Source organism: Nicotiana tomentosiformis, chromosome 5 (assembly GCF_000390325.3).
Source record: "Nicotiana tomentosiformis chromosome 5, ASM39032v3, whole genome shotgun sequence".
In the NCBI taxonomy this organism is placed as follows: domain Eukaryota; kingdom Viridiplantae; phylum Streptophyta; class Magnoliopsida; order Solanales; family Solanaceae; genus Nicotiana; species Nicotiana tomentosiformis.
The window spans coordinates 37,418,540-37,439,998 of NC_090816.1; the positions used below are offsets into that span (position 1 = coordinate 37,418,540).

The following is a 21,459-nucleotide window of genomic DNA, read 5'->3' on the forward strand; positions in this document are numbered from 1 at the left end:
GGTAAAATTGGTATGGGTAGACTCGTGGTTGAATGGGCTTTCGGATTTTATAACTTTTGTCGGGTTCCGAGACGTGGGCCCCACAGGCGAATTTTGAGCCAATTTCGGGTTTTGGTCTAATTTTGAAGCTTTTCTTGTGGAATTCATTCCATTAGCGTATATTGGAGCATTTGGAGGGCGAGTCCAGAGGCAAGAGCAGTGCGGGGTAGAGATTTGACCGGTTTGAGGTAAGTAACGATTGTAAATCTAGTCCTGAGGGTATGAAACCCCGGATTTTGTATCATTCTACTATTTTTAGTGATGCACATGCTAGGTGACGGGCGTGTGGGCATGCACTGTTGGGGATTTGTGACTTGGTCCGCCCCGTAGCAACTGTAAAGTTGCATACTTTGTTGAAATCATTGATACTTATATGATTTAGAAAGATTTTTTGTAAATTGGGCTGAATGCCATGTTTAGGCCTTGCGCCAATGCTGTTTGGACCCTTAGGGCCTATTTCTTACCATCCTCTCATTGTTTTCGATTGAAAATCTATACTCAGTCATGTTTATACTTGTTTACCACATAACTCAGTTTTATGACTCTATTTTGATGTATATGAATGTTTTGGGCCGAATGCCCTGTTTTACTGAAATGCCCGAGAGGCTTGAGTTACTTATGACTGAGTGAGGCCGAGGGCCTGATTTGTGAGGATGAGTGTGGATTGGGGCTGCCCGCCTGCAGCATACTTGTGACTGAGTGAGGACGAGGGCCTGATTGGCGAGGATGAGTGTGGATCGGGGCTGCCCGCCTGCAGCATACTTTATTATTATCGCACATGAGTTGTCCGTGCAGATTATAGCGCTTGGGCTAAAGGAGCCCCTCCAGAGTCTGTACACTCCCCCAGTGAGCGCATGTACCTACTGAGTGCGAGTGCCGAGTGCTGAGTGACTGGGAGGCAAGAGTGATTGTGAGGTATGCCCGAGTGGCAAGAGTGATTGTGAGGTATGCCCGAGTGGCAAGAGTGATTGGGAGGTATGCCCGAGTGGCACGAGTGACTGTGAGGTCGGCCCGATTGGCTGTTTATGATTTCATCATTTTTGCTCACCTTTGCATTGAGCCTTTGTTTGAAAAACTATTGGAAAATAAAAATGATTTTTATTGGAATTGGGTTTAAACGAGATGTTTGATTCAAATCCTGATTTTTAAGAGCATGTGGTATTTTGACTGAGATTTCCTGATATGAACATTATATGCTTTATTGCTCGTTACTACTGCTCAGTCTTTATTTATTGTTGTTACTTACTAAGTTGGCGTACATACGTTACTCCCTGCACCTTGTGTGCAGATCCAGGTGTGGCTGGACATGGTAGCGATTATTGAGTGTTCTGGTTGCGAATTTTCTTGGAGATAGCAAGGTAGCTATTTGGCGATCGCAGCCCCTGCTCTTCTCCCTCTTGTCTTCCTCTAGTTGTATTTAGCTATTTTCAGGCTGAGTTAGCCTTGACATTGTTAGACAGATAGTAGTAGATGCCCATGACTAGTGACACCCCGATGTCGGGCTTTTCTTTTTCGCACTTCTGTTTTTCTTTGTTTTGAACTCTTAAATGGTGGTTTTTATGTTAAATAACCTTGAAATTATCTTTGAAATGAAAATATCATTTTGTTTTGGAAATGAGTCGGCTTGCCTAGTTCCATGATAGGCGCCATCACGACAGGGGTTAGGGTAGTTTTGGGTCGTGACAATTTGTTTCCTATGGACAATGGGAATGGTCCCATAAAGTGTATCCCCCACACTTAAAAAATCTCTACCTTTAGGATGTTATTCAAAGGCATCTCATGCCTCTTTGTGATGGTCCTTATATTTTGACACTGCTTACACTTCTTAACAAATCCATGGGCATCCTTAAACAATATTGGCCAAAAGAACCCCGATTGTAACGCCTTTGCATCTGTCTTATCGCCTCCATGATGGCCCCCATAAGGTGATGCACACCAATCATACAACACTAATTCCACCTCCTTTTCTAGAATGCATCTCCTCATCAACTGATCAGCACACGACTTGTACAAGAATGGCTGATCTCAGTAGTAGAAGTTCAAATCATGTAGAAACCTCTTTCTAGCTTCAGATTCAATTTCAGGAGGAAGTACCCCACTCACAAGATAATTCACATAATCCGCATACCATGGGGGAAGGTCTTGGGTGATAGCGAAAAGTTGCTTATAGGGGAATGCCTCTTTAAATTGTCCACCCTCCTCCACGTGATCATGATTTTGTAGCATTGATAGATGGTCAGCTACTTGGTTCTCTGTGCCCTTTCGATCTGGTATTTCTACATTAAATTCTTGCAACAACAAAACCCAGTGCATCAATCTAGCCTTGGATTCCTTTTTTGTAAATAGATACCCGATTGCTGCATGATCGGTATGGACTATGACGTTTGTTCCCACCAAGTATGCCCAAAATTTATCAAAGGCCCACAAAATGGCCAACAACTCCTTTTCAGTAGTGGTGTAGTTCAGCTGTGCATCATAAGAAGACCCAAAGACGAAAAATCATCAATAAAGACTTCCATAAATTTTTCCACCATGTCAGTGAAAATAACCATCATGCACCTCTGGAAAGTGACCGGTGCATTACAAAGACTAAACGGCATTCGCTTGAAAGCGAAAGTGCCATAAGGTCAAGTAAAAGTGGTCTTCTCCTGATCCTCTCGGCATCTGACAATCTGGTTGTATCCCAAATAACCATAAAGGAAGCAATAATATTCATGCCCCGCCAATCTGTCCAACATTTGGTCTATGAATGGAAGTGGGAAGTGATCCTTGTGGGTTGCTTTGTTGAGCCTTCTATAATGAATACACACTCTCCACCCCGTCACGGTACAAGTAGGAATTAGCTCATTTTTCTCATTCTCTACCACAGTCATCTCCCCTTTTTTAGGCATACATTGCACTAGGCTTACCGAGTTGCTGTCAGAGATAAGGAAGATGATACCTGCATCGAGCCACATAATTATTTCCTTCTTCACGAGCTCCTTCATAATAGGATTTAATATCCTTTGCTTATCAACATTGGGGTGGTGTCCATCTTCCAGTAAGATTTTATGCATGCAAAATGATTGATTGATTACCTTGATGTCAGCAATTGTCCACCTTATAGCCTTTTTACGCTTGCGGAGTACTCTCAGCAATTTTTCTTCTTGTACATTAGTCAAGCTGGATGAGATAATCACTGGCAATGTCTCAGAGTTCCCCAAATAAGCATAGCGTAGATGTGCTGGAAGGGGCTTAAGTTCTAGCTTTGGAGCTTCTTCAATAGATGGCTTATGAGGGGTCAGAGTGACAGGCCTGTCCAACTCCTCAAATCTCCCTAACCCATGGACATAACTGCAAGACATGTCAAGTACTTGCTCAATTTCACCCATCATCTCCTCTTCACTATCTCTTTCGTCCCCAATCAAGGCTCTTTCAAGTGGATCTATGGTGCCCTTATGTGACACCAATGGCATCACATCACTTTCCACCACATAAATCAAGGATAGCTCTACATAGTAGGCTGGCAATCTGAGTGCTTTATACACATTAAATACCTCCACTTGGTCACCCACTCTCATCATCATCTTTCCTTCACATACATCAATAATATCTCGGCCCGTGGCTAAGGATGGACGCCCTAAAATAAATGGGACTTCCTGATCAGGCTCCTAGTCCAAGATAACAAAATCATCCGGGAATATGAAAGAACCCACTTGAACTAACACATCTTCAACGACTCCTTCAGGATGAGCAAGGGAGATATCACCCAACTGTAAGATTACCGTTGTTGGGCACGGCTCACCTAACCCCAATTGTCTAAACACAAATAGCGGCATCGAATTGATGCTCGCTCCAAGATCATGCAAAGCTCGATCGACTGCATGCCTACCAATCGAGATTTGGATAGTAAAACTAACAAGATCCTTCGATTTCTGAGGTAGATTGCTTTAACTTCTTGACCTACATTCCTCAATGGGTGCCACAGTCTCAAACTCGGTCAACCACCGTTTATTTGCCACTATGTCCTTGATGTATTTAGCATATTTGGGCACTTCTTGCAGGATGTCTACCAGTGGAATATTGATTTGCACCTGCTTCAAACCCACTGATTCTTGTATTAACTACCCACTAAATTCACCAAGATTGTTATTTAATCGAGTAACTCAGAGTTCAAAAGTGTGATTATACTAAATAATAATTCTAAATGGTTATTGTGTATTCAGTAGAGACGAATATTCCAAGGTTGTGATCAATTCACCAATCCTATTGTGTTCTAGTTAACTCTGCCTTTCATATAATTCACTCATGGTTTCTAATTAATCGAACAATTGCTCTCGTAGCCTTCTCCCGAAGTACTACTCGCCTATTCAAAATAGATTAATGCATATATTCCTATGAAATCAATCTATTAAGAACGCATTAATATTACGATATTTAATAAAGCACGGTGACTAGGTATATTCCTATCCTAACCACAAATCCGCCCCCTTAGAGTTAAGATCATGCCCTCTTCAATTCATCTCTAATCTAAACATGGCTTTCCCAAGCATAGCGTAGATAGTAAATAGAACCTAACTGTTGGCCTGACAATTAAGCAATTAATCACAAAATTGAAGAAACTACCATATATTGGTAAATTGTAACTAAGGTTAAGTCAACTTTAAACAACAAAATTCATGGCTAAATCACAATCCCAGAACAATGGATTTTAGCCACTCATGATAGTATCAAAACAAATTCACAAGTGTTTGAATAAATTGAAACTACTAAGAAAGATGAAGAAAAACTGAGAATCCTTGCTCCCAAGTGTTCCATGTCTTGTTCTCGTCTCCAAAGAATGTCCAACCACCCAAAAATAGGTTTTGAACCCCTTTTATACATGTTGGGGGCATGTAGGGTTGAAATAACTAAGTCCCAGTCAAATAAGGACAAAATCCGCCCTTTGGCATCTCACTTGGCGTCTGGCACCAACCTGGACAACAAACTTTTTGGTCTTCTGTAAATGGCATTTTGGTTGGTGCCTAGCGCCAACCTGGACACCAAACTCGTACTTCCTCCAAATTCTTCCATTTTTGCTTTAATTTACACGCCAATTTTCCAAATAACTTCCATTCGACTCCTACACATAAAACACCACGAATTAGAACAAATAATTGCATTACACATGCAAAACTCACGCAATATGAGTAAAAAGTAAGGCGATATGCATATAAATATGCATATTTTATGCCGAATATCATCTACCCCCAACAATCCATTCTCTTGCTCCTAGATAATACTAAAATCTCAAATTGTTATAATCAATATCATTCTTCATCACCCATTAGATAAACAATACCCTTAACCAATAATCAACAATCAACAACCCAAACCTATAACCGTACATATTTTTCTATTAAACCCATCAACTCATATCTCATGAACTAATGTATATAATCATTAATCCAATACTATAATCAAGTATAGGGTGAAGATATTATCTTTTTGACGTTCAATCCTCTTGAATTCGAGTTCTTGGGTTTTGTCTCTCAAAACTGATGTCCCAATCGAATGTCTAATAATTTGGAGGATTTACCCATGTTAATAAGGTGTTGGAGAATTTAAATCAACTTAGAATCATCATTATAACTTACCTTGGATGAGGAGGGACCTTGGAGGAAGTTAGGTTCTTGAGAGCTTCCCTTTCAAGAGCAAGTTTTCGTGTTTTGGGGTGTAGGGGATGAAGTATGGATTTTAAAATGACCCCCCGGGTGCGCTTCCATGCACCTGAAGGCCCGACCGCGCACCTGGACTAACAGCAGGGTAGTAGCACTGCCACAAATGTACGGCCGCGCACGGGACCATCTGAGCGCGCACCTAGGTGCGCATATTGCGCATTATCCAGTAAATGCACATAACATTTTGTTCTGAAATCTGTTTGGGCTCTACAATATATAGTTGGAAAGCTATCTCATAAGGCTACAACTTTTATGTTTTACATTTTCCAAAATTGCCAACGGATATGTATGGAATGCTTCTAGAAGACAGATCTTCCATAAACTTAGTTAATTTTAACGAATCTTACGCACTTCATTCTCCGTCTTGATTCCAAAAGAACTATTTTCACCCATACTCATCCCGCGAGGACTTCATATGTCTAATATGTCACATTAATACTCATTTAATACATTCACACCGAGTCCAAATTTATGGAGTGTTACATTATCTCCCCCTTGGGTTCATTTGTCCTCGAATTATTGTCCTGACTGTAACTACGGCTAACTCTGGACGTTAAACGGGTTTGGTGGAAACATGTACTTTCATGAACGTTTGCATAATAAATTTAATGAATACATGATTACTGAATTGCTGAGATACTAAACTGAATGACTACTGCATTTACTGAATACTAAGCTGACTGAATATTGAAGGACATGGAGATTATAGTATAAGGTCTGAATGGTAAGGTTAATTAGCTTCAACATTTCTCCAAAACACCCGCCAACTATCATAACATAACACAAGCCTCACAGGGCATCACAATGCGCATAATATGAAATATATACGTGAATACTGGTCTACCATGGATACGTGAATATTGCACTAACATGGATATATTACTAATGAACTGGCCCGAATATTTAAGTACTGAACTGACATCAATATCTAAATACTAAGCTGGCATGAATATCTGAGTACTGGATTGACATGAGTAGCTGAGTATTGAACTGACATGAGTATCTAAGTACCAAACTGACATGAGTATCTAAGTACCGAAAACTTGAATGTCATAACATGACACGTAAAATACTGGTGTACAACCACTAATTCTGGTGGTAACTCCAACTCATAAGATATTTTTCCGATCTTTCGCAGGATTCTATATGGCCCAATATAGCGGGGACTAAGCTTCCCCTTCTTCCCTAATCTCATAATGCCTTTCATAGGCGAAACTTTCAGAAATATCCAATCATTAACTTGGAACTCTAACTCTTTATGCTGCATGTCTGAATAGGACTTTTGGTGACTCTGAACTGTCTTCAAACACTATTGAATCAACTTGACTTTCTCCACAGCCTGATAGACCAAATTTGGTCCCAACAACTCTGCTTCTCCAACTTCAAACCAACCAATTGGTGATCTACACCTTTGCCCATACAGAGCTTCATACAGTGCCATCTTGATACTATAATGGTAGCTGTTATTATAAGCAAACTCAATGTGAGGTATGTGATCATCCCAATTACCTTTAACATCAAGGACATATCCTCAAGTGTCTGAATAATGCGCTCTACGTGGCCATCTTTCTGAGGATGAAAAACTTGCACCTAATCCTTTCTGAAAGGACTTCTAAAAGTTCATTTTAAACTGAGCACCATGGTCCGAAATGACGGACAATGGAGTCACATGCAATCAAACAATTTCTTGAATGTACAACTTGGCATAATCTTCTACTGAATCTATGGTCTGTACTGGCAAGAAGTGCACTGCCTTGGTAAGTCGGTTTACAATCACCCAATCAAATCATGCTTTCAAAATGAGCAAGATAATCATGTTATAAATTCCATATTTACCATCTCCACTCATGAATATGTGTAAACTATGGTAAAACACTGGGCTTTCTGCTGCTCGACTTTCACTTGCTGACAATTCGGACACTTATCCACAAAGTCTGCCACATTCTTCTTCATGTCGTTCCACTAATAAATCTCCTTAATACCATGATACATCATTGTGGAACCTGAGTAAGTAGAATACTTGAAATTTTGGAACACATAGTATGCCTTGGTACCTCAAAGTACCATCATATCCCCCTTTGTTCAAAAGCCATCATCTTATGCTTGTGAATCCCCTCTTTAAGCTGTAACCAATAGGGATCATCAATCTATTTCTCTTTCAATTTGGTTACTAAGGAAGAACAGGTCCTATTCTAGACAATAATTCTACCATCTTCGGAGTCCGAAAGTCAAACTCCTAGCTTGGCTAAGCGGTGAACTTGTTTCACCACAGTTCTCTTGTCTGCCTCAATAATGAGCTATACTTCCCATACATAATTATCTCTTTAAGGTAATTCCTGAAAATACTTGTAGCATTGTTGTGAGCAAGTCTTTGACCAATACTCCGAAGATTAGAGTCTCGTGCACTGGAACTACCCTCATGATACATAACTGGGCATGATTTTATAGTTTTTATATCCTATGCTAACTATGCGGGTTTCAAATCTCCAACTAGACTTACTAATAATTATCACATTCCCCCCTTAGACCAAAGGTTAAGGTCTTGTACTTGTGGATGCTTCTCTTTTGTTGGTATCCAAATAACTTTTCTTATCTTCTCCAATTCTTTGCACTTTACATCAGTGACGACTCTTCTTCCAACTTATTTCTGAGCAATCTTTCTTACTAGAAAAAACTAAATTACTTATATAAACGTAAAGCTAATGTATTAACAATTATCAAATACAATCTTAATAATTTAACTTTGCTCACACTAAGAATAACTCTTAAAGGTTATTCTTCTGTAGCTTGCTCTCTTACTGCCTAGCTGATTTTTTTCTTCTTCCACTGTCACTGTACTTTTGGTTTAACTTAAACTCTTTGGGTTCTAACACACGTTCGATATTTCACACAGTTACTAACTCACTAGTGTTAACCCGTCTAAGTAAATCAAATCGTATCTCTACTAGCTCTGCTGAAATTGTTAATTCACTGTATCTAGTCAAAACTTAATTACTATTCTTTTACTAACCGCCTGCTAGCATCATGTTTTCTTGTTCTACTTTGAATAACTAAAGTGAAGCATAAGGTTATTCCTAACTTCCGTTACCATCCTACCCTATTCGACGGTCACATACTATCTGTTTTTCTTTTTTACTACGTACATGGATCACACTTAGGGAAATTTTATCCGTTTTAAACAAAATTGGTATATCTAACCCCCTAACTTTCTATACACTTCAAAATCATATCAGACTATAAACATCCGGGTTAAACACTTAGTCACATAACCTAAGGGGGAGCTGTCATATCTTTTTTCTCACAAATAGTAGCTGTTTTTTTATAGTAACCTACTAATATGGTACTTTCTAGTTCTAATTTGAATAAATCTGAGCAACTTAAAATCATTCCCTAAAATTCAATATACATTGCTCTTGGTTCTCATTTCGTACATTATATCTTCTTAATCATATGCATAAGTCATACAGAAACACATCTTTAGTAATATCAAACATTTATTCCTCCTTGGTATTTTGCCCTTAGGCTCTTTTCTTTCCAATACCACAGTGACCAATTCTATCCCTGCTGCGCTTAAATTCTTAACCTGTTACACAACGGGGTCTGACATCTAAACTATCATCACCCAACCTATGGCTCTATTTCCAAGAATTAAAAGAAATTGTTCTGTGAGGTAAAACATATATGGATACACTATCATACACAATCTTCTCCTTCAGAGTATACCATCATCTCATAAATGAATTCATGCACCATCCGACGAGTTTTGGGTCGTAGTCCGTACCCAAAACATGCAAAGATTTTGCTATAATCACTGTTAGTTGCATTTTCTTTTAGCACGCATACGCATCACTGTATACTCACAAGTCACCAGAAATTGAATACGCTGAAAATTGAAGATCTGGTAACTAAATAACTAAATATGGGCCTACTAAATAACCATAAACCTGCTAACTGAAAGAATGTATAATTGGTAACTGAGGTAAACTGATAATCATTGAACATGATAATTGCTTTTGTACGTTCTGATAAGGTTATGCTCTAATCTATACTATTATCCATTGCATCCTACTTTTAACATCATCTCAAGTCTCATTTGTTACCAACTTGTACTCCATAATTATACCCCAATGGGCAATCATCCTCTCTAGGACCTTGAGTTTATTCCTGCTTGTCGCTTAGGCATTCGATGCGTCTAGAATTCGATAAGAAGAGAAGGTTACCTATTTCTCTAAGCTTCATGACACGTTCTAGAGTAGAAAGAAATGAGACAATCCTGAATGTCTTGGTAGTTAACCGTTTATATGCATGGCCGACACACACATATAAAGGAAACTCCACTGGACATAGCTTCATAGACTCCCTAGGACACTTGAACCTAGTACTCTGATACCAAGCTTTGTCACACCCCGGAGCTGGGCCTGGACGTAATACGACATCCGATGTCTGACTACATGTGACCGAGTGAACCAACTGGCTGGCTGAATCAACATGTGATATCATAACATAAGCTAGCACATGCTGATATACTGAAAGTCTGAATGATATAAATCAAAAAGCAGAAACACTAATATAATTCTGGAACATATATGTAGCAAGCATTGCTTAACATGAAAAGCATGCGTCTTTGTCTAATTGTTACTATAGTCTATGAAGCCTCTAATGAAGAACTGAAAATACTGACTATCTATAAATACTGAAAGACTAAAAAGTAATGATAATGCCCCAAAAGAACTGGGGCTGAAAAATACCTGGTACGAGAATCCTAGCGCTCTGAATCGTCAACCTGTAAATTATTGCCTGAATCGTGAGATGCAGGCCCTGGAAAAAAGGGACGTTAGTACATTTGAATTGCACTGTTATGTAAATCAATTTAAAGAAAAAACTATAAATATTGAAACTGAAACTGAGGTGATAATAGAGAACTAATAACTGGTAACTGAAATGATAACTGCTAACAGAAACTGCATTGATAACGGATAACTGAAATGATAACTGATAACTGATAACTGAACAAAGGAAGTAAGGATATGAATACTCCCTCTTCTGAATGATGAACCACATGTTTATCTGAAAAAATAAAGTGCGCCCTCAGGCCCACTATATATGTGTACAAACTGCGGCCTCGAGCCCAAGTATGCGTATACATAACTGTGGCCTCGGGCCCAAAGATGCATAAAGCATAAACTGCAGGCTCAGGCCCAAAGATGCATAAAACATTAACTGCGGCCTCAGGCCCAAATATGCATAAAGCATTAACTGCGGCCTCAGGCCCAAATAAAAGGGTTCAACATTCAGAGATTTAAAATCAGGAACTGAGAATCATACTGCAATACATGATACTGAAATACTGAATCATATTGAGTTACATGATACCAAAATGCTTAATAGAACTAGACTGAGACATGTAGTCATGAACTGATTATGAAAACTGAAATTTCAACTGTTATGACATGCTGAGTAATCTAGACTGAGACTCATGGGCATCAAACCCAAGTCTATATTGATTACGCATTGATTTCAAAACGTTCAGAATGAAAGTCATGAACTAGTTACGAAGCTAGAGAACATGAATTCTGCAACTATTCAAGGTACTAGGCTTAACTATATCTCTAAGGAAATTAGTAACGTCGTAAAAAACACGTAGTCTAGGGAGAATCATTAACATTCCCAAACATATAGAGTTAGCCTCACATACCTTATCTTCCTGCTCTTGAGTATAATACAACATTCGCCAACCCTTTCAACTTTAATCTATAGCAATACAATTCAAAGAGATTTCATATTAGTAATAATACTCATGTTTTTGTCACTTAGGCATTTTATCAAATATATGGTGGGCATAAAGCTTCATAGTCCTTATTAATGGCGTTTTTACACCCAACAACCCATTCTCTTACTCCTAAATAATACTAAAATCTCAAATTGTTATAATCAATACCATTATTCATCACCCATAAGATAAACAACACCCTTAACCAATAATCAACAATCAACAACCCAAACCTATAACCGTTCATGCTTTTCTATTAAATGCATCAACTCATATCTCATGAACTATTGTCTATAATCATTAATCCAATACTATAATCAAGTAGAGGGTGAAGATATTACCTTTTTGACGTTCAATCCTCTTGAATTCGAGTACTAGAGTTTCGTCTCTCAAAACCGATGTCCCAATTTAATATCTAATGATTTGGAGGGTTTACCCATGTTAATAAGGTATTGGAGTATTGAAATTAACTTAGAATCATTATTATAACTTACCATGTATGAGGAGAGACCTTGGAGGAAGTTAGGTTCTTGAGAGCTTCCCTTTCAAGAGCAAGTTTTCGTGTTTTCGTTTGTAGGGGACGAAGTATGGCTTTTAAAATAACCCCCTAGGTGGTCCCCCACACCTGAAGGTCCAACCGTGCACCTAGACGTGCAGCAGGGCAGTAGCACGGGACCATCTGAGTGCGCACCTAGGCGCGAATACTGCGTGTTGTCCAGTAAACTGCACATAACATTTTTTTCAGAAATCCGTTCGGGCTCCACAATATATTGTTGTAAAGCTATTTCAAAGGGCTACAACTGTTCTATTTTATGGTTTCCCAAATTGCCAATGGATGTTTTGGAAATTCTTCTAGAAGACAGACCTTCCATAAACTTAATTGATTTTATCGAATCTTATGCACCTCACTCTCCGTATTGATTCTAAAACAACTATTTTTACCCATACAAATCCCGCTAGGATTTCATATGTCTAAGATTGCACATTAATACTCATTTAATACGTCGACACCTAGTCCAAATTTACGGAGTGTTACAACCAGACCAATGTACTTTAGTAGGACTTTGCATGAACTGACATAAGAGATACACAGCATGAGAAATCTCTGGACGAGTTAGTGTTAAATATTTCAATGCTCCCACTAAGATACGATATTCAGAGGCATTAACAGATGTTCCTGTAGATTCATGGAGGTGATGTTTCTGTGGTAATGGAGTTGGTTGAGGCTTGGCAGCCAACATATCAGTTCGTTGAAGAATAGCAGTGGCATATTTGTGTTGGCTAAGATATAAACCATCTTTGTTGTGGTGGACTTCTATGCCAAGAAAATAATGAAGGTCTCCCAGGTCCTTCATGGCAAAATAAGACTGCAGGTTGTGTATAAGCTTGGACAAAATGGAAGAATGACTGCCAGTTAGAATAATATCATCAATGTAGAGTAGAAGCAATATAGTACCTTTATCAGAGTGAAGGACAAATAAAGAGGGGTCTGCCTTGCTACATGAAAATCCAAGGTGAAAGAGATATGAGCTAAACTTGTGGAACCATGCCTTTGGAGCTTGCTTGAGGCCGTAAAGAGCCTTTCGAAGTAGGCATACATGGTTTGGGAAGATAGGATCACGAAATCTAGGTGGTTGTTCCATGAATATAGTCTCCTTGAGATCTCCATGTAAAAATGCATTCTTTACATCAATTTGTTTAATATCCCAGTTCACAGTGATGGCAATAGATAAAACAGTCCTGATTGTAGTAGCCTTCACTATTGGACTAAAGGTATCCTAAAAAACCACACCCTCAATTTGATTATACCCTTTAGCAACTAAGCGAGCTTTAAATCGCTTCACAGATCCATTAGCATGGAATTTCGTCTTGAACACCCAACGAGAACTAACAATGTTCATTCCAAGGTGTCGAGGAACCAAGGTACAAGTCTCATTTGATTTTAAAGCTGCTAGTTAATCATGCAACGTAGAGACCCAATGAGGCTTAGATAAGGCAGATTTAATAGTTTTAGGATCAACAGTGTCGGGATGAGTAGAAGCAACAAGGGACAAGGATTGAAAAGCCGGGTTTGACATAGAGCGAGTCTTGGTGCGTGTGAGTATATGGTGTGTATTATCTGTTGATTCAGTGGGTGCTGCAGAAGGGTTGGCAGCAAAGGTGGTAGTTTAACAAAAATATCAATACCTGGCATGTTAGATATAGCTTGAACTAAAGAACTGGCTGCTGAAGTATTACTTGAAGAATGACTATTGGGGTTCAAGTGAGGTGAGTTTGGTGTGACTGAATCAGAAGAGTCGGACGACACATCAAGAGAACCATGGGAATGATGATTTGGAAGGTCAAACACAACAACATGTGGTGTTGAAGTAGGAATCTTTAGTTACTTCTGTAATGTCATTCTCTACAACATTATGTTGTTGATGTGGTTGCTGCAGAAACTCTTGGAATGTAACAAATTGTGCATCATTAGATTATGCAAAAAGATCAGCACTAGAAGACTTATAAGGTAGTTTCAATTCATCAAAAATAACATGTTGTGAGATGAAGACTTTTCTTGATTGAGGGTGATAGCATCTAAACCCTTTGTGAAGAAGGCTATAACCTATGAACACACATGGTAATGTTTTAGGTTGGAACTTGTTCTTGTTTTGTCCTTTAAGGTAAGGAAAGCATCTGCACCTAAAAACTTTCAAGGTGTTGTAATCATGGCTTTGTCTGTGTAACTTAGAGAATGGAGACTCCATGCTCAAAGTAGAAGAAGGCATTCTGTTAATTAGAACGACGACAGTCACAAAGGCTTCAACCCAAAGAAATAGAGGCAAGTTTGCATTAAAGAGCGAAGTTAGGCCCATTTCAACAATGTGTATGTGCTTTCTTTCTACTACACCAATTTGTTCAGGGGTATGTGGATAAGAGATTTGTCTCTTAATGCCATTTTGATCCAAATAATTTATGTACTCTAGACTATTGAATTCTTCTCCACCAGCACACTAAAATGCCTTAAGTTTTCTTGAAAATTGATTCTCTACCAATTTGTGAAAAATTACAAAAATGGATAGAAAATCAAATTTTTTCTTTAGAGGATAAAAGCAAGTAAATCTTGTGTGATCATCAACAAATATGGAATAAAATTTAATTCCTTGAGGTTATGAAACAGGAGCAGATCCCCACAAACCACTGGGCACTTTTTCTAGTGGCTCAATTTCTCTTTTATTTGACACTTGAAAGGGTAACTTACAACTTTTTTCCATTTGACAACTAGTACAAATAGAGAAATTTTTATTCCATCTTTTGACATAAATACATTTTGTTGTTGTGCAAAAAAAAAAACTAATAATTCTAGAATGTGGATGTCCTGATCTTTGATGCGATATTGTATTTGAGTTCTTTTCCGCCTTTGTAGATGTCAATACCTCATGCAAATTTCCTTCCAAAGTGTATAGATCATGCCTTCTATTCCCCTTTGCTAGAACTATTCTTGTTCTCTTGTCCTTAACAATAAAATCTTTGTCAGTAAACTTGAGAGAACAAGGATTATCTGTAACTAGTTTACTAACAGAATAAGGTTCTTCTTGAGTTTAGGTACTACAAATACATCCATTAACTTAACTATAGGTTCTTGTTAATATTTTTATTCCCTATGTGTGTGATAGGCAATTTATTATCATTACCTACCATAACAAGGTATGTACTTTTCAATGGAGATGGATTCACAAGAATACCTGGAGATAGCACCATGTGATTAGTTGCACCCGAGTCTATGTAGAGATGATTACCATATTGATTACCAAGTGACATAGCTGCCAAAGCATGTGGTACTTCTTGTTGCGCCTGGTAAGAGTAATCCCATCTATAAAAATAAGAGAGCGTTGTGTGGTTATTTCTTCCACAAATTTGACAAGGGTTTCTCTTCAAGTTCTCTTTTGTTGGCTTGTTCCAATTAGATGCACAAAAAATTGCCTTTGATTAAAACCTCCTTTATTTCCTTATCCTCTTCCTCTAAACGAACCTCCACGAGCTCTTCCTTGGGTCTTTTGAGCCATGAAAGCTACGGCTTGATCAAGACTATTATGTGTAGGTTGTTCTTCTTCATTTTCTCTCATTTCAAATCCTCTAAGGGAATTGACAAACTGGTTAAAGGTTGGATACGGTGGTTTACCCAACATCACATTATGAAAGGTCTTGTATTTGCTTCCAATACCTCTAGCAAAATTGATTACTTTGTTATCTTCGTCCAATGGTTTGTGAATAGCCATGAGAATATCACAAATTCTTTTAAACTCTTTTATATATTCATCAATGTATTTGGTGCCCAACTACACCGTCTAAAGTTGGTGTTTCAACTAAAACTCCTTATCTTTACTTGCTTGTAGGTAGGTATCCTCTAGACAAGTCCATATTTGTTTTGCAGTTGAACAACCTATAAAGACAAACATTGACTCTTCTGTTATTGTTCTAGAGAGACAACACCTAATAATAACATCATGTTCTTCCCATTCAATGTACTTTGGGTTTAGGATGGCTTCTTCTTTTTCATCTTCAACAGTCTCGGATGGAGGGTCATGAAGTTTGCATAAGTTGGAGGATTTGGGTCCTCCATACAAGGTAATTCAATGGCTTTAGTTTAATAGGACAAATTGCGACAAGTTGATGAAGTGAAGAGGGTGAAAGGGCTAGGGTGGCACTAGATGATGCTGCCATGGCGGTTTTGAGAGGAAAATATAGAGAGCTTTAGGATCATTTGATTTGTGTGCTTTTTTAATTTTAATAGAGACAAAGCTATGATACCATGAAGAAAAAAATGATAATAACAATCAGTCGTTGATGTTTTTCTATTATTGTTGTCATGTTTACAAGCCGCTATAGGGATGAGTATATGTAAACATAAAAACCTAGCATTTAGGGAGTCCTAACAGCTTCACATGTCTATCCTAATGTAGAGTTGTATGTATTACAACTCTAATACATAAGAGTTCTACACTTCACATACTTCTAACAGACTCAATCCCATTGCTAGGTGTAGTTACAACTCGGTTAAATCTAACCGAGTCCTAACCAAGTTGTCTTACAATATTAATCTACTGTCACATGCCTTATTTGACATTGTTAACACTTGTTCCACCTTTGACTTGTTATTTGCTCTTATGTATTTTGGTTGAAGTTATTGTATTCCTTATTGTCTATTACTTCTTTAATTGTTGAATTGTTTACTTGAAGTTGTCATTTTCATGAAATAACTTCATGTTGAGTTATTGGTATTGAAGTTGTAAAAGTCGTGATCAAATTGAGGCAAAGTTGTTAATTGTTGAAATACTATTCTTGTTGAGCTACTCACTTTAACTTTGCTATTGTTGAGATTCTTGTACATATTGTAGTTGAGCCATAGGTTATTTGTTGTGAAAATATTGGTATTGTTGTTTAGTTTGGCAAGTTGTGTCATATGAGAACTTGTGGTGCAAATTATGATTATGTTGTGATATTGATGTGCGTGTGGCGGTATAAATATATGGGTTAATATGCATGTGGCGTCACAAGGTGGGATTTAATTGATTTCTAAAATAAATTCATTATTTCATTTTACGCCTTACATTATTCAAGATTATTATTATGCTTTATGGTATTTAAATATAACTCTCGGTCATTTAATTGATTATTATGGTTGCAATGTACATGGTATCATGTGGGCCTTGTCGTATGAAGATAATTATTATTGTGGGCACGAGGTGCCATACGTGTAATAATTAAAGATTGTAGTCCATGATTTATGATTTATGAGGTGTGGTGCCTCGAGGTCATTCTTGTTTTAGGCCCATGCATTGGGACCGATTTGTTTATTTGAGCTGTCATTGGTTCCTCCTTATTTGAATTCATTCATATTTCATAGGTGTTCTGATTTTGTTGCTTCTTTATTACTCGTTTACTACTTGCTGCCATTTACGTTTCTATTATTTCGTTGTTGGTTGTAAATCAATAATATTTCTGCGGTTAACCTTACATTAATGTTCTTTCCATTGTTAGCTTCATGCATATCTTATACAAGTTTTTATGTCTAGTATGTGTCTTGACCTGGCCTCGTCACTACTCTACCGAGGTTAGGCTTGATACTTACTAGGTACCGTTGTGGTGTACTCACGCTATGCTTCTGCATAGTTTTGTACAAATCCAAGTATTTCTGATCGTGATGTTGGGAGTTGCATCTGCGCGGCGGAGACTTCAAGGTGTACCTTGTTGACGCTAGCAGGCCTTAGAGTCACCATCTTACTTCCTTTTGCTACTATTAAATTGTAAATCAAAACAGTATAGTATTTATAAATATTAGTAGAGCGTATGACTTCGTACTACCGATTTTGAGAAATATATAACTATTGGGCATTGTAGTTATGTATGTCATTTATTATTTTATGATTTAATGATTAAATATTTCAATTCTATTATTAGCTCAACACATGTTAGTCTTACCTAGTCTTAAAGACTAGGTGCCATCACGACATCCTAAGGTGGGAATTTGGGGTTATGATAAATTGGTATCAGAGCTCTAAGTTCATAGGTGCTACGAGTTATAAGCAGGTCTAGTAGAGTCATGCGGATCAGTACAGAACGTCTGTACTTATCATCGAGAGGCTACAAAACTATTAAAATATTCCACTCCTTTCATTATTTATCGTGCGGTAGTGATTCAGCTTAAAGCATACATCTTATATTCCTTTACATCCACTCGTATTTGATGATGCACATTCAGTATCAGCTATGCTCCGACGGTTCGAAATGCGGCGAATGGGATACTAGTGGGCCATGGATGCTCGATTATTGTCTCGAATTATTGTCTAGACTGAGGATGCAGACGTGTTGGTAGATCTTTGGTTGTTCAGGTGTGGGATGCAATGGGTTCTTGTATCTAATTAGTGTTCTACGAGCTTATGAAGGTTGGTATTATGGATCATCGGATGTTGTGTCCTATGGCTTCGCGCCATGTCGGGAAGTTTACTATTGACGATTAGATTGCATGGGCAAGTGTTATATTAGCTTTGGGTATGAGGTATATATGCAGTATATCTGTATTACTATTAAATCTACATTTTAGTATCAGAGAGGTTAGAGAAGCATCTTCAAATTCACAGAAGGTCTCTTCATAGTGGGTATATTTGGCTGCAGCATTGTGGGGTGCTTTAGATTAAATACAGTGATTTATGGGCCTTCGGACGACGTGGTTTGTGCTAGGATCTCCCCCGGCGAGCTTTGATTTGGAATCATTGTGTATCGATGAGGAGAAGTGTTAACTTGAAGACAAGTCGAGGAAGATTTGAGGAAATGGGTCATCTTGATGGTGTTGGGTCAGCATGGTAATAAAGGTATTTGGTTCTTTTGGTATGGTAATTCCTTATCAGAATTTTTGTAATAGTACTATTAGGTACAACCGCTTGCATAACTTGGTTGAGTTGGGGAAGTTTAGTTCTGATGGCTTGGTGGTGGCGGATGGGTCTCGAATAGTTCTTGATAGTGTTGACTGTGGCTTGAACTAGATGTCTACAACATAAGGAACATGTTACGTGTTATGATTTTTGCTTGGATGGGGTCACAAGTTTTTGTAATGACCCGGCCGGTCGTTTTGAGAGTATTAGACCCAATCCCCTAATTATTGCTCCCCTCTATTTCATTTTGTAGTTTCGTTACTTGTCGGGAGGTTTGGTTATTGGTTTCAGAGTAAAATGGGGTCACATAGTCCCTAAAATAGAAGTTTAAGTTCTAGAAATTTACCGTAGTTTGAATTGTATGAATACGACTCGAGAATGGAGTTTCGAAGGTTCTAGTAGCTCCATAGGGTGAGTTTGGTCTTAAGAGCGTGTCCGGATGTTGATTTGGAGGTTTGCCGGTCATTTCGGCGTTAATTGGTGAAGTTGGAAAATTGGATGATTTTGGAAAGTTTGACCGGGAGTGGACATTTTTATATCGGGGTCAGATTCTGTTTCCAAAAGTTGGAGTAGGTCTAAAATGTCAATTATGACTTGTGTGCAAAATTTGAGGTCAATCGGACTTGATTTGATAGGAATCGACATCGAATGTAGAAGTTAGAAGTTCTAAAGTTCATTAGGCTTGAATCGATGTGCAATTCGTGTTTTTAACATTGTTGATTTGATTTAAAGGATTGACTAAGTTGGTATGATATTTTAGGACTTGTTGGTATATTCGAACGGGGACCCGGAGGCCCCGGGTGTGATTCGGATTGAATCCGGAACAAATTTTGGACTTGTGAAAATGCTGAAGCTCCCAGTTCTGGTGTCATCGTACATGCGGAGGGATAGGCCGCAAGTACGGACTCGCATGTGCAAGAAATGGAGAGCAGAAGCAATTATAGGCAGTCCATGCAGGACTCGCAGGTGCGGAACAGTTTCCGTAGAAGTGTCTTCGCTTCTGCGGTGGGGAAATGCGCAGGTGCGAAGCTTTCTTGGCCTAGTTGGGATAGCAGTTGCGAGGTGAGGGCCGCATCTGCGCGTCCGCAGATGCGGAGGTTTGATCGCAGAAGAGGGTGAAGCTGGCCTAGGCTAGGGCCATAGAAGCGGAAGGTTCTCCGCATAAGCGAGCTTGCAGGTGCGAGCCGTGGTTCTCAGAAGCGGAAATTCTGGGCATAAGTGGAATCCGCACCTACAATTGTCTTTCCGCAGGTGCGACTGAAGCCTCGCAGAAGCGACTACACTGGGTAAAAAAGGCCTAATTTCGAGGGTTTGATCTCACTTTGATTTTTGGACCTAGAGAGCACGGTTTGTGGCGATTATTCGAGAGATTTGCATGGAAATCATTGGAATAAGAAATTCTCATTCGATTTTGGCTATATTACATGAATCTATTGTTGTTTTCATCATTTAAGTAGTGTTCTTAGTTGGAAATTTGAGGGAAAATTGGGAAAACTTCTTAGGCTAAAATTTGGGGATTTGAAAGGCGATTTGAGGCCGGATATGAGTAATTCTTGTATGGTTGAACTCGATATCGAATGGGTGTTCGAATTTTATAATTTTGGTCGGGTTTCGAGACGTGGGCACGGGTCGGCTTTTTGGGGCGAGTTTTAAAGTTTTTGCTAAAGTCATAGATTCATTATTTAAATTAGTTTCTTATAGTTATATTTATAGTATGTAAAGTTTTGGCTAGATTCGAGCCGATCGGAGTTGAAAAATCGAGGCAAAGGTCTTCTTATTGATTGACTGAGCGAGGTTTGAGGTAAGTGACTTGTCTAACCTTGTGTGAGGCAAATTCCCCTTAGGATTTGGTACTGTTATGGTAAATTCCAATACGTGAAGGTCGTGTATGCGAGGTGACGAGTGCGTACTCGGGCTAAATGTTAAAATCCAGTTTTTGCTAAATAGTTCCTTTTATTTCCTTAATTGAGTTACTCTAGCACGTGTAGTTGTCATGTTTAGCCTAATGTCACATGTCTATGTGTCTTATCTCTTACTTGAAATTTGTGCATCATGCTTAGTTGAATTAACTGCTTCCCTAATTTTGTATTCACTCTTTAACTGTAGGATTACTTGCTGTAATTTCATTGTTTCATTGGTTAGGCATTGTATATTTACTTTTGGGACTACGAGGCGGTACCTCGGGAGTGCCCCTGTTGTATATTTACTTTTGGGACTACGAGGCAGTACTTTGGGAGTGCCCCTGTTGCATATTTACTTTTGAGACTATGATGCGGTACCTCGAGAGCGCCCCTGTTGTGTATTTACTTTTGGGACTATGAGGCGGTACCTCGGGAGCGCCCCTGTTGTTTACCTCTATTTGATGAGTTGTTTTTGTTGTTGTTGTTTCTTAGCTTGTAAGAATCTTGTTTTTCCTCACGTGTTGTAGTCGTCTTCTTGAATCCCGTGTTGTTATCTTTCTGAAAATTCTCATGGTTCATTTCTCAGTCATTTGATTATATTATTATATCTTCTGCCTTGTTTCCTATTATTTCCAGTA

General features: G+C 38.5%; 1 protein-coding gene across 1 annotated transcript; it reads right to left on the reverse strand.

The window, feature by feature from the left end:
* Nucleotides 1-2,064: 2,064 nt before the first annotated feature.
* LOC138892185 (uncharacterized) lies at nucleotides 2,065-3,605 on the reverse strand. Its single transcript, XM_070175891.1, has 3 exons — nucleotides 2,981-3,605; nucleotides 2,624-2,766; nucleotides 2,065-2,505 (listed from the first exon to the last, which is right to left on the reverse strand). Exons 1-3 carry the CDS (start codon nucleotides 3,603-3,605, stop codon nucleotides 2,065-2,067), a joined length of 1,209 nt encoding a protein of 402 aa, XP_070031992.1.
* Between the last annotated feature and the right edge of the window lie 17,854 nt (nucleotides 3,606-21,459).